The sequence below is a fragment of the Pimephales promelas genome, chromosome 22 (genome assembly GCF_988280905.1).
Source record: "Pimephales promelas chromosome 22, fPimPro1.hap1.1, whole genome shotgun sequence".
Lineage (NCBI taxonomy): Eukaryota > Metazoa > Chordata > Actinopteri > Cypriniformes > Leuciscidae > Pimephales > Pimephales promelas.
In genome coordinates, this window is record NC_142790.1 from 25,865,724 (window position 1) to 25,879,479 (window position 13,756).

The 13,756-nt window shown below is 38.1% G+C and overlaps 1 protein-coding gene across 6 annotated transcripts in view; it reads left to right on the forward strand.

The window, feature by feature from the left end:
• dnah5l (dynein, axonemal, heavy chain 5 like) overlaps nucleotides 1–13,756 on the forward strand; it is a 63,459-nt gene that overhangs the window by 31,732 nt on the left and 17,971 nt on the right. For 5 of the 6 annotated variants that reach the window (XM_089125891.1, XM_089125890.1, XM_089125893.1 and 2 more), the window contains 30 exons: nucleotides 404–484; nucleotides 577–981; nucleotides 1,122–1,240; nucleotides 1,332–1,468; nucleotides 1,592–1,754; nucleotides 1,829–1,940; nucleotides 2,039–2,167; nucleotides 2,284–2,384; nucleotides 2,471–2,569; nucleotides 2,659–2,812; nucleotides 3,045–3,311; nucleotides 4,031–4,159; nucleotides 4,338–4,553; nucleotides 4,728–4,877; nucleotides 5,194–5,366; nucleotides 5,479–5,657; nucleotides 5,813–6,000; nucleotides 6,161–6,355; nucleotides 6,800–6,934; nucleotides 7,055–7,244; nucleotides 7,354–7,571; nucleotides 8,088–8,399; nucleotides 8,734–8,823; nucleotides 9,321–9,557; nucleotides 9,880–10,047; nucleotides 10,374–10,580; nucleotides 10,832–11,161; nucleotides 12,173–12,379; nucleotides 12,537–12,779; nucleotides 13,222–13,376. In XM_089125891.1, coding sequence (XP_088982017.1) covers nucleotides 404–484; nucleotides 577–981; nucleotides 1,122–1,240; nucleotides 1,332–1,468; nucleotides 1,592–1,754; nucleotides 1,829–1,940; nucleotides 2,039–2,167; nucleotides 2,284–2,384; nucleotides 2,471–2,569; nucleotides 2,659–2,812; nucleotides 3,045–3,311; nucleotides 4,031–4,159; nucleotides 4,338–4,553; nucleotides 4,728–4,877; nucleotides 5,194–5,366; nucleotides 5,479–5,657; nucleotides 5,813–6,000; nucleotides 6,161–6,355; nucleotides 6,800–6,934; nucleotides 7,055–7,244; nucleotides 7,354–7,571; nucleotides 8,088–8,399; nucleotides 8,734–8,823; nucleotides 9,321–9,557; nucleotides 9,880–10,047; nucleotides 10,374–10,580; nucleotides 10,832–11,161; nucleotides 12,173–12,379; nucleotides 12,537–12,779; nucleotides 13,222–13,376 — 5,489 coding nt within the window. The remainder of the gene's footprint in view (nucleotides 1–403; nucleotides 485–576; nucleotides 982–1,121; nucleotides 1,241–1,331; nucleotides 1,469–1,591; nucleotides 1,755–1,828; nucleotides 1,941–2,038; nucleotides 2,168–2,283; nucleotides 2,385–2,470; nucleotides 2,570–2,658; nucleotides 2,813–3,044; nucleotides 3,312–4,030; nucleotides 4,160–4,337; nucleotides 4,554–4,727; nucleotides 4,878–5,193; nucleotides 5,367–5,478; nucleotides 5,658–5,812; nucleotides 6,001–6,160; nucleotides 6,356–6,799; nucleotides 6,935–7,054; nucleotides 7,245–7,353; nucleotides 7,572–8,087; nucleotides 8,400–8,733; nucleotides 8,824–9,320; nucleotides 9,558–9,879; nucleotides 10,048–10,373; nucleotides 10,581–10,831; nucleotides 11,162–12,172; nucleotides 12,380–12,536; nucleotides 12,780–13,221; nucleotides 13,377–13,756) is intronic. The other variant, XM_039684896.2, reaches the window with a different exon arrangement.

The window sequence follows — 13,756 nt, forward strand, 5'->3', positions numbered from 1 at the left end:
TAACGAAAATGTAACAAAGTTGTAGAAATGTAGTGGAGTAGAAAGTATAATAATTGCTGCAAAATATAACGAAGTAAAAGTAAAAAGTATGCTCTATTTATTGTACTTAAGTAAAGTAAAGATATGTGAAAAATGTACTTAAGTAAAGTAACGAAGTATTTGTACTTCGTTACATTCCACCACTGTTAACAAGTAGATGTTCAGTTCGGTTCCCTACACACTGCAACACCAGTAAATACCAGTTCACAAGTGGAAAATATCATATTTTCCATAGCACGTGAACGCGGCATTATTTCACTTGTAGAATGTGGTTGTCACTCCCGTAAATGACTGAACTGTGTGTACAGAACAGGAGCATCAGGATATCAAAATATGTGACATTTCATGCTTTCCTCCAAACCAGGACCCAGCAGAAGAAGTGAAAGCATTTTTGGCGACCAACCCATTTTTGGCAGAATTCAGTGCCAAACTGGCTCAGTACTCTGTACGTAATTGTTAAAGAAGTCTTATAAAGTTTGAAGACAGATGCATTTTAACTGAGAGTGATGCTAACTTCCACTACATATATTTGATCAGACATTTGAGACCCAGATTCAAGAGCTACCTTCCACGTGCATCGTGGGCCCCATCCTCTACGAAACAGACTCCCTCGAACGGTCCCTCATTGAAGAGTGTCGCATCTGGAAACGTGCGTTCGGGGCGGCTCTAAACCAGAAGGCCTCTGTGAGCATGGCTGAGATTAGCTCTTTTGTGGATGGGGTGAGCAGGCAGCTGCAGCGGCCCATCTCTGACCTGGATGACGTGAGGGAAACTATGGCTGCCCTGCAGGAGGTACAGCAGGCAGAGATACGGATAGACACACTCATTGGACCGGTGGAGGAGTCGTTCACTCTGCTGAATCGCCATGAGCTGTTCTACAGTGATGGAAATGCGGAAAAGATTGATGGGGTCATGTACGCTTGGAAGGAACTTCATGTGACGGTGAGGGAAGTGTTTTTTGAGACCCATGAAATAGTAATCTCAGAAAGGAAGTAGAAAATCACCGTTACCTCGTTTTCTTGGGTTTTTTATTTTGTAAGCATTTGCTTGTAAATGTACAATGATCTGTTTTTATTTTAAAGGTGAAAGGAACACAGGGGAAGCTCTTGGAAGTTCAGCCTCAAATGAAGGCTGAGCTTGTATCTGGAGTTGAGATCTTCCAGAAATCTGTGCAAGATTACTTTGCTGACTACGACAAAAGGTAACTTAATTTACATATTCTCTTTATGTTGTCTCTTATGTCCATCTATCAGTGATTACAGTGTCTTAATAAATCCTCTGTGTGTGTTCAGTGGTCCTGGAGTACCAGGTTTGCCACCACGAGAAGCCAGTGACAGGTTGCAAATTTATCAGGCTATGTTTGACGAACTGTGGAGGAAATATGTCACCTTTTCCAGTGGCGAAGAACTGTTTGGCCTTACTGTTAGAGGTACTTTTTCCCCCCTTGCTAATATAAGAGTTTAGGTTCAGAGAGGTCATGGTAGACACCATTTTTTTTAAAGTATCCCAAATTTTTGAATGATCCAAAAATTTCTCTCTATTTTCCTTTCAGAATATCCTGATCTTCACAGAATCAAACGAGAGCTCAGTCTTTTGTCCAAGCTGTACACCCTCTACAAATCTGTCACTGACAGCGTTTCTGGATATTACGACATATTATGGGCCGACCTCAATATAGAAAAGATAAATACTGAACTGCTGGATTTTCAGAATAGGTTTTTATGATTCTCACTTTCTTAAACTTTAACAAATATGACATGAACGAGCTTATTTTGTCGTTCTTTTCAAGGATCCGTAAACTACCTGCGGCCCTGAAAGAGTGGCAAGCTTTCAATGACCTGAAAAAAACCATTGATGACTTCAATGAAACCTGTCCTCTGCTCTACATGATGGCAAATAAGGTGCCGTTTTAGCAAGCAGCTGTTCATTGACATCATATTGCATTTATACACAGCAAACATGTCTTTTATCTTGTATTAACATACACATTCACGCCTAGGCAATGATGCCCCGACATTGGCAGCGCTTGACTGATATTACCGGCCACAAATTTGAAGTGGAAGCTGTGAATTTTAGCCTAAGAAATGTCATGGAAGCCCCTCTGTTAAAAGCCAAAGAAGATATTGAGGTATTGTGCCGGCTGAATCTTCCATTACATCCATGTACATTACCATGAAACATTATCCTTAATGGTCGGATAAAAAAATAAGGGTGTCAGTATCTTAAAAATCTTCTGGGTACCAGGATGTGTGTATCAGCGCAGTGAAGGAGCGAGACATTGAGGCCAAACTCAAAGATGTCGTGACAGAATGGAGCAGCCATCAGTTCACGTTTGCATCATTCAGGTCACAGAAAGAATGCAATTTGTGAATAAATTCATTGATTTGTTATAAAACTAATGAACTTTACAAATGGTAAATAACCCTTTCAGGAATCGCGGAGAGCTGCTGCTAAAGGGATCAGACACTTCAGAGAAGGTGGCGTTAATGGAGGACAGTCTCATGGTGCTTGGGTCTTTAATGAGCAACAGGTATTTTGTTGAATACAGTATTTTACATTTTTGTATTATTTTTTCAAACGATTCAGATATGATTAATCTTGACTAAATTCTTGTTTTAGATACAATGCTCCCTTTAAGCCCTCCATCCAGCAGTGGGTGCAGAAGTTGTCAAACAGTTCAGAGGTGATTGAGAAGTGGCTGACTGTGCAGAATCTGTGGCTGTACCTGGAGGCTGTGTTTGTGGGCGGAGACATTGCCAAACAACTGCCGGAGGTAGCTTGAATCCAAATACATCAACCCTTTTCGGTACATTGTGGGTTGTCTACCTTCTAAGGCAGATTCCTCTTATAATGCTGTGTCCACCAAAGCATAATTTCACATGATACGTCAGTAGAGCGCAAATAATAGTTGGCTCACCCCCCCAATATTTTGAAATAGCCATTTTTGTTAATTATATTAAATTATTTTTTTATGTTAAATGTTTCTGAAAATGTTCTCTCTGCAGGAAGCTAAACGCTTCCAAAGCATCGATAAGTCATGGCAGAGGATAATGCAGCGAGCACACGAGATTCCTGGTGTGATTCAGTGCTGCGTTGGGGACGAGACACTGCAACAGCTGCTGCCACTCCTTCTGGAACAGCTGGAAGTGTGTCAGAAATCTCTGAGTGGATACCTGGAAAAGAAACGGCTCGTCTTCCCACGGTTCTTTTTCGTCTCTGACCCTGTCTTGCTGGAGATACTGGGTCAGGCATCTGACTCGCACACCATACAAGTGCGTTTATCTAACTTTGGGATTTTAACATTATGTCATGTCAACCAACCTTACCAAAAGCAGCATTTAGTAAATAGTTACAGTGGTGTGAATAAGTTTTGACCCCCATGCTAAAGTTGCCTAAAAAGAGGAATAAAAAATCATCTTTTGGATGTTGATATTAATGCCTTAATTAGAAAAATGAGGAAAACTCCAACCTTTAAGGACACCAATTTTCTTTGTGAATGAATAATGTATCATAAATAAATAAATGTTTTTCCTTAAAATACAGGGTGCATAAGTCATGCACCCCTATGTTAAATTCCCATAGAGTCAGGAAGATTTTTATTTTTAAAAGCCAGTTATTTCATGGATCCAGGATAATATGCATCCTGATAAAGTTCCCTTGGCCTTTGGAATTAAAATAGACCCACATCATCACACACCTTCCACCTAGAGATTGGCATGGTTTTACTTCAGTTAGCCTAATAGCTGGTTTGATTTGCATTGAAAGATGATCTTATGGAAAGTACCCCATGCCAATCTTTTATGATCAACATCCAAAAGATGATTTTTTTATTCCTCTTTTTAGGCAAAACTTATTCACACCACTGTACATGGGTTGTTCAGATACCATATGGGTTTTATTTTTATCATCAAACTTTAATAGAACACAGCAGGTAATAAATAAACCATTTTTTTTGTGTGTGTGTGTGTGTGTGTGTGTGTGTCTCTTTCAGGCTCACCTGTTGAACCTATTTGATAATGTGAACAGAGTTGTGTTTCACGAGAAAAACTATGACCAGATACTTAGTTTTCAGTCACAGGAAGGGGAAACAGTGGATCTGAGTCAATCAATCAATGCCCAGGTACAATATTTCTGACATTACCTTTATATACCTTAAATAGCACACAAAAAAATTATACCTCCAACCATGTTACTTGTTTGAAGAGAGGGGTTTTATAACCTTAGGTTATTGGGTTTATTGGCCAAAAAAATCCATAGACTTATAATGATCCACTGATAATGAAGAAACTCCACCACAGGGTAATGTGGAAGCCTGGCTGGGTCTGCTACTGGATGGAGTCAAGAAGACCATTCACCACATTATACGACAGGCCAACGTAGTTATTAGTGACCAGGGCTTTAATCTGGTGGAGTTCCAGTCAATGTTCCCTGCTCAGGTTGGACTGCTCGGTATACAGTTCATTTGGACCAGAGATGCTGAGGAAGCTCTCCAACAAAGCAAGTCTGACAAGAAGGTTCAAACTTTGTCTATACTTTGGTGTTTCATGTCACATTTAAAATCAGGAGGTTGTAGTTTATTAATGGACAGCTTTCTTCCTTTTCTTCCACATAAATAAGTTCTATATAAATGTTTTATTACAGTCTGACATTGTTTGGAAGATGTTTCCCATTTTGTCTTTTTTTTTGAGCAGATAATGCAGACTACTAACCAGACATTCCTGGATCTTTTGAACGAACTGATTGATATGACCACTCATGATCTGACCAAGATGGACAGAACCAAATATGAGACGCTCATCACCATACATGTTCACCAGAAGGACATTTTTGATGACCTGGTGATTGATTTTGATTACTCCAGTCTTCAGTGTCACATGATCCTTCAGAAATCATTCTAATATGTCGATTTGATGCTCAAGAAACATAGAAAACAGTTTTTGATTAACGGAAAGTTCAATAAAAAAGCATTTATTTGATATAGAAATTTTTTTTTGATTCTGTCATTTCTTTATGTTTACATCCTTGCTAAAAAAAAATAACAACAACATACCCCAAACTTTTGCACGGTAGTGTGTATTTCGTAAAAGTTCACAATCATATTGATTACGTAACCTTAATCTAAACTTCACATTGCCTTTGTATCCTCTCCTCAAGGTACGAATGAACATCCGGTCACCTTTAGACTTTGAATGGCAGAAACAGTCCCGCTTCTACTTCATAGAGGACACGGACAGATGCATAATCCAAATCACAGACGTGGAGTTTGATTACTGTAATGAGTATCTGGGCTGCACTGATCGTCTGGTTATTACACCTCTAACTGACAGGCGAGTGTAGATGCATTAAAGAGTTCTAGAAACTAAAAAAAAGGGCTTTTAATGAGTAGCACCTATTGTTTGATGTATTAACCACTTGTTTATTTTGGTTGGTTCCTCGCAGATGTTACATCACATTGTCCCAGGCCTTAGGGATGAGTATGGGAGGGGCCCCTGCTGGCCCTGCAGGCACAGGAAAAACCGAAACCACCAAAGACATGGGCCGCTGCCTGGGAAAATATGTGGTTGTCTTCAATTGCTCTGACCAGATGGACTTCCGTGGACTGGGCCGCATCTATAAAGGTTGAGTGCACCTTAACTAACTTCTCAAACTGCTTTCTTCTCTTCAACCTCTAAAATAATCTTAACAGAGCACCTGTTTGACCCTTAATCAGAATAGTGGATGCATGAGTGGCCTTTTTCCATGGCACTTCATGTTTGTAATGTTTGTCAAACAGGATTAGCCCAGTCTGGCGCATGGGGCTGTTTTGATGAGTTTAACCGCATTGAGCTGCCTGTGCTCTCAGTAGCTGCTCAACAAATCTACATCGTCCTGCAGTGCAAGAAGAACAAAAAAACTCAGTTCATATTCACTGATGGAGATTTGGTGGATATGGATAAAGAGTTTGGCATCTTCCTTACTATGGTAAAGTGATCAATTTTAGCCCACCTTGTACTTCATTTAATTAATTGGCAGTTATCAAAGTAGCCTGCTTGGGAAACACATACACATGTACATGAATTTTCATTCATATTATTTTTTCAATATTTTCCCCTCCATTCATTTGTCGTTTTTTTTATCACAGAACCCAGGTTATGCTGGTCGACAAGAGCTGCCCGAAAACTTGAAAATTCAGTTCCGCACAGTGGCCATGATGGTGCCTGACCGAGCCATCATCATGAGAGTGAAACTTGCCAGCGCAGGTTTTCGTGAAAATCAAGTCCTCAGCCGTAAATTTTATACTCTGTACAAACTGTGTGAGGAACAGCTTTCTAAACAGGTGCCCAAAATATATTACTAACTAAATCTATTGGCTTTTTAATGTGTCACTTAAACACTTATTTATATAGTGTTTTATACAAGCACTTTCACAGTAGAAATTAGTGAATTAACATTGTTAATGCTGTTAGGCAATGTTTTAATTCATAAATTACTTCAATGGACTTGTTACCTCCTAAAAATTGTTATCTTGTGGAAAATGTTAGAATTTTTATTGAAAATCTCATTAAGATACTTTTTTTATTATTTTTATTTATTAGTTCTATGTTATTAATTTTGTTGTTGTTGTTATTGTTCTTTATTTTTGTTTTGTTTGTGAGGATCATGTTTTTAAATTATCACTTATTTTTAATTATTATTTAAAATGTATTACTTTTCAGTTTACCATGCATATAACCATTGATGCTGATATCATTTGATCATCATTTGTTTTATTGTTTAACAGGTTCATTATGACTTTGGCTTGAGGAACATCTTGTCGGTTTTGAGAACTCTTGGTGCTGTAAAGAGATCCAACCCAGATGAGCCAGAAAAGACGGTGGTCATGAGAGTTCTGCGTGACATGAACCTCTCCAAGCTGGTGACTATGATTGATCCAAATCTAAATAAAAACAGCACCTTGAAGCATTAGGATAAATGTGTCAATGTTTCAAAGACGTTCTTAGCAACTGACTCTATTCCTGCCTCTTCCTCCATACAGGTGGATGAAGACGAGCCCCTGTTCATGAGCCTGATAAACGACTTGTTTCCGGGCATCATGCTGGATAAAGCTGGTTATCCTGAGCTGGAAGGAGCCATCACAAAACAAGCTGAAGAAGCCGGATTGATTGCACACCCACCCTGGATTCTCAAACTTGTGCAACTATATGAGACTCAGAGAGTGAGACATGGTTAGTCTTTATCCATTTTACTTGTATTAAAGTTTTTGTCAGATGCCCAGACGCACATTTTGACAACGTTGTCCTTGCACTCAACCATCGATATCTTCTCTGTCCGTAGGTATGATGACCCTTGGCCCCAGTGGAACAGGAAAGACCACATGTATCCACACTCTAATGAAAGCCATGACCGATTGTGGAAATCCACACAAAGAAATGAGGATGAATCCCAAGGCCATTACTGCCTCCCAGATGTTCGGCACATTGGATGTGGCCACAAATGACTGGACAGATGGTATCTTCTCCACACTTTGGAGGAAAACTTTAAAGGCCAAGAAGGTGAGAGAGTTGCGTCACAAGCAACTTTTGAGATTGAATGTCATGCTTAATCTTTAACTTTGTCTCTATAGACCATTTTGCAAGATGTAAACAACACTGGTCCTGAAACACTTCAGTTTGTAACTGTTTTCTTTATTTCACATGTAAAGAAAACATCTTAAAGATGTTTGTTGAACTTTTTGATTCATATTTATATGTTCTGTTGGTTGTATTTTATCCCAGCTTTTATGTAGTGTTAAAAAACTGAAACAGGAAGTGCTTCTGGACCAGTGTTGTTGACATCTTGCAAAATGGTCTATTTAATAAGCAATTTTCTTTTATTTGTTTGTCATTAGTCACATTTTAATGGGTCCAACCCCAACTGATGATTATGTCTTTGAATGACAGAAATTTAAAGTAATCCAAATTTAATTGCAGGTTGATTTCACTGTCAATAAATGACCTGGTGCTCATGAAATTTAATTGTAAGTAATTGCAAATTCCAATTATATTACTCCATGGTAAAACATTTCACAGGGAGAACACATATGGATTGTTCTTGATGGTCCAGTTGATGCCATCTGGATTGAAAATCTCAACTCCGTCTTAGACGACAACAAAACCCTCACCCTGGCAAATGGAGACCGAATACCAATGGCTCCCAACTGCAAGGTGGTATTTGAGCCGCACAACATCGACAATGCATCTCCTGCCACTGTGTCCCGCAATGGAATGGTCTTCATGAGCTCCTCTGTTCTGGACTGGCAACCCATACTGCAGGCCTGGCTGCGAAAGATCCCAGCAACACAAGCTGAAATGCTACTGGCCTCCTTCAACTCTATCTATCAGGTGACAGCTAGACATTACTGCATTACATACATATGTTGTCGGAGTAAAGCTAAACTGATACAACAAGAATATTTAGCTTGATTTTGACGAGGTATCTAGAGATACATCAATATAAAAAAGATCAATACAATGCTTTGTTACAATTAAGCTTCTAAGCCATTTAGGGGTTTATGAATGAAAAGGTCAATTGATTCTTTGACATTGCCTAGGGAAAGGTCAGAGAATTTTGAAGAGCTCTCACAGACTGTTGATCCTATGAAACTGTGAGATATCTAAAACTAATTGCATTATTTATTTACACACCTTTCCCTGCTAATTTCTACTTTTTTCACAGGATTTGATGAATTTTGTCTCCACTGCGGTTTCCCCCAAAATGCAGCTGCTTGAGTGTATGTACATCAAGCAGACCATTGATTTGTTAAAGGTAAACTGTGACGCACAGACACAATTATTTTCAGGAATCATTAAACAGAGTTGAAATTTAAGTAAAAAAAAAAAAAAGGTCCCTTTTATATTAAGTGGCTTTAAGTACTATGTACTTACATAGGAAAATAACTACAATGTACTTATTGTGTTCAGGTTGTATTGTAAAACACTTTTGCTGCTATTGAGGTGTGATATGTGTATGGTTAGGGACAGGTGTGGTGGTATGGGTAGGTATCATGGTGGGCTGAGGTGTAAGGGAAGGATCAACTGTGTAATTACAAATGTAATTACATGAATTAATTACAGTTGTAATTACATTCAGGTATTTTCAAAATATAAGTACAATGTAAATACATGAATGTACACAATAAGTGTGTACACAATGTATCAAATGTATCAAATGTATCAAAGTAGTAAGTTCAATGTAAGTACATAGTACTTAAAGCCACTTAATATAAAGTGGGACCAAAAAAAACGTTTATTTATTTAACACAGGGCCTATTGCCAGATGTCGAAGAGAAGCACCTAACAGAGGCGTACATCAACCGTCTCTTCCTGTTTGCTGTGATGTGGTCTGTTGGTGCTTTGTTGGAATTGGAGGATCGAGTCAAGATGGAGGTGTTCCTTAAAAAGCACAATGCCAGGTTGGACCTGCCCTACACAGAGGGGGACCAGACCATCTTTGAATTTGTAGTCAGTGCGACTGGAGAGTGGGATCTCTGGTCTACAAGGGTAAGATCATTAAAAGGTTACTTCACCCAAAAATGAAATATCTGTCTTTATTTACTCACCCTTTGGGTCTTACGGGTTTGGAACGACATGAGTAATTAATGACATGATTTTCTATAATTTTTAATGTTAAGTATAGATTGAAACCCATTAGTGATCTTTAATTATAGTCAGTCACATGCCACAAGTTCATGAATTAGCCTAATTTTTCTTAGTTTTCTTTTATGGCAAACCTCTGTTTATCTTTTTAGTCATAGCATAAATAGTTTGTCATACCTTTTCCATGTTTCGTCATAATACCTTTCAATTGCAATGTCATCATTAGGTGCCAGAATATAACTACCCCAAAGACATGGTTCCTGACTATGCCTCCATTCTCGTACCTAATGTCGACAATATACGGACAGACTTCCTCATGCAAACAATTATGAAGCAGGGCAAGGCTGTTTTGCTCATTGGTGAACAGGGAACAGCCAAGACAGTCATGATCAAGGTGCGTGTCTGTTTCAGATAATCCATGCTATTATGAGCAGCATAACACAATTGCCTGTAAAATATGTACTGTGAATGTATTACGAATAATTTAAAACTATTATAATTATTTAAAATTGTAGTAATATTTCAAAATATAACTGTATTTACTGTATTTTTGATCAAATCAATGCAGCCTTGGTGTATTAAAAACCTCAAACTTTTGAATGTTATTATATAGCTGAACTTAATTAAAGGTAAATAGAATTGAATCTATTTTAAGCCAATGTGCATTAGAAAACAAGGGATCTGAGTTCTGCAAGTCATGCTATCCAAACCTTTCCACAGGGCTACACCAGCAAGTATGACCCAGATACACATATGAGCAAAAGCCTAAACTTCTCCTCGGCTACCCTGCCGGGCATGTTTCAGCAGACCATCGAAAGCTATATAGACAAACGTATGGGCACCACCTACGGACCTCCCGGGGGGAAGAAGATGACCGTCTTCATTGACGACATCAACATGCCAGTTATCAATGAGTGGGGCGATCAGGTCCTTTTGTCAATTTCTTTGAGCACAATGTATATTATATAGATAGCCTTAACAGACAGGCACTCTAATTTTGGATTTTTATTTTGTGCGGTCTGTCAAATAACAAACATTCTAAAGTTCAACTACAATTCCAGAAAAATGTACATTGAATTACGCTAACATCTATTAAAAGGGCCAACATTTTATTAAGTAAACAATAATAGCATCCTATTTCTGAGCCTCATCCAAAAGTATTTTTGTTCACCACTCAGATCACTAATGAGATTGTTCGTCAGCTGATGGTGCAAGGAGGTTTCTACAGCCTGGAACGGCCTGGGGAATTCATCAGCGTAGTGGACTTGCAGCTAGTGGCTGCCATGATCCACCCTGGAGGTGGCCGCAATGATATCCCCCAGCGACTCAAACGCCAGTTCTGTGTGTTTAACTGCACTCTCCCATCCAACTCGTCTATAGATAAAATCTTCCACACACTGGCCAGTGGGTATTTTTGTTCAGAAAGAGGCTTCCCGGAGGAGGTGTGCTCACTGGCTGCTGCCTTGGTTCCTACCACCAGGAAAGTGTGGCAAGCGGTCAAAGCTAAGGTACTGCTTTGGTAATTTTATCAAAAGAGTTATAACTTGCTGTACATGCAACGTAGGGGTGGGACTCTGTATTGTAGGCTCCTCAAAATTTGGTTTCAATTCAGGAAATCACTTTTGAGAGAATGGTGTCCTCTTGTGGTCAGTATGCTTCAATGTAAGCTGTAAGCTGTAAACTGTAAACTTGATTCTGTAGCAGCAGTAGATCAACATGAACGACATTTATCTTTTGGGCCTATATAGACAGTAGAACATTATATTCTTATCCTGTAAATTATTCATGGGAAAATTATGATATTATGCAACATATTTTATATACTTTAATGTATATATTATATATAATATATAATATATAATAATATATTATTTATTAAAATATGTATATTTGTGTGTTTTTATTTGAAATGGAAATATTTTTAACATAAATGCCATTAATGCATCCTTGCTAAATAAAAGTAGTAATTAAAAAAAAAATCTTACTGATCTCAAACATTAAAGTATATAAAATATGTTGCATAATATCATAATTTTCCCATGAATAATTTACAGGATAAGAATATAATGTTCTAATATATATATATATATATATATATATATATATATATATATGTATATATATATATATATGTATATAAATAAATATAATATATATATATATATATATATATTTAAATATATATATATATATATATATATATAATATAAATATATGTATATGTAATATATATATATATATATATATATATATATATATATACAGTATGTATATGTAATATATATATTATAATTCGTAAAAGAATCCTAAAAAATGTGTCATGGTTTCCACAAAAATATTAAGCAGCAAAACTGTTTACAACATTAATAATAAAAAATAGTTTCTTGAGCAACAAATCAGCATCATAGAATGTTTACTGTATAAGAGACTTTTTTCAAAAACATTAAAAAAATCTTACCAACCCCAAACTTTTAATTGGTTGCATATTTAATTGCATTTTAATTTTTATGTTGTTTCAGATGCTGCCTTCCCCAGCTAAGTTCCACTACATTTTTAATCTGCGTGATCTGAGCAGGATTTGGCAAGGAATTCTCACTGTGGGATCAGAAGTGTGTAGGACGCCTCAGCTGATGGCATCTCTTTTCCGCCACGAGTGCTCACGGGTCATCGCCGACCGCTTCATTGCTCAGAAAGACAAAGATACATTCGATGGGATGTTGGAGAAGGTGTGTCAACTAAATCCTTAGAGGCTTCATGATCTGTTACCTCACGTACAGGATGTTTACTTATATTGAAACAAATTTTGTTTTTAATTAGTAAAAAATAATATGCATTTCATTACATGTATATCATCTGATATCTCTACTTTTCAATGCTCTGTAGATCACAGTACAGGATCATGGTCCTAGTCTTTTGGAGCAGGGCCCATGGGGAGGGTACTTTGTGGACTTCCTGCGGGATGCTCCAGAGATAACAGGAGATGAACCTGAAGATGCAGAGGTTGAGATACCAAAGATCTATGAGCCCATTCCTTCCTTCAAGGCCCTATCAGAACGCCTGTCTGCGTTTCAACAGCAGTATAATGAAACTGTTAGAGGAGCAGCCATGGATCTGGTTTTCTTTGAGGTTAGTGGAACAAAAATGTTAACATGTTGCCAAAAGTGGACAATGCTCCGAAATATGCCACAGCTGCTCCCCTGGCATCCCCTGAGGTCATTTACCAATCATGTTACCCTAATACACGGTGGCTCAGTGGGTAGCACTGGGTAGCACTGTCCATGGCTCAACAGGAGTCCTTTCTGTGTGAAATTTTGCATGTTCTCCCTGTGTCAGCGTGGCTTTCCCCCATACAGTCCAAAGACGTGTGGGCTTGAGTCCCAAGCCATGTAATATGGAGGTTTGGGGAAAGACCCTGGAAAAAACATTGCCAAGAAAATTCATGAACAGCCTCTCACGTATATTGAGCGATGGCCATAGGATCAAAGTCAGATATGACTGAAATGGTAATAGAGATGGATAGATATACATTTTTAATTAATGTCGCATTGACCTCTATACACTCTCACAGGATGCCATGATCCATTTGATGAAAATCTCGCGGATAATCCGGACAGCTCGTGGTAATGCCCTATTGGTTGGAGTCGGCGGTTCTGGGAAACAGAGTCTCACCCGACTCGCATCCTTCATTGCTGGATACCAGAGCTTTCAAATCACAATGACAAGGTGAGAATATTATAATTCTTCTCAAATTTGATGGTTTGATTTCATAATGTTGTCATAAGGGCTTTTTACAATTTAAATAGTTAAATAGGGGATTATCACGCTGATACGTAGTACTTCCGGATTCTGTGATCTTTGTGCACTGCCACTTCCGTTGAATCACCGATCTCGCTGGACTACACTAAGTTTATTTATACAGCATCCCTGGTAATTTAGTCTGATTCACTAAAGTGCCGGCTGCAAACAAACGTGCTACCTTGTTTTAATCCACTTCTTCCTTATACTCGATTCAGTCGGGAATCCATGAAAACGTTGTTGGTTAGATTTACAAAGTGGAACAGAGTAGTGACAAATATAGCATTCGTCTCAGGCATTGTTGAACT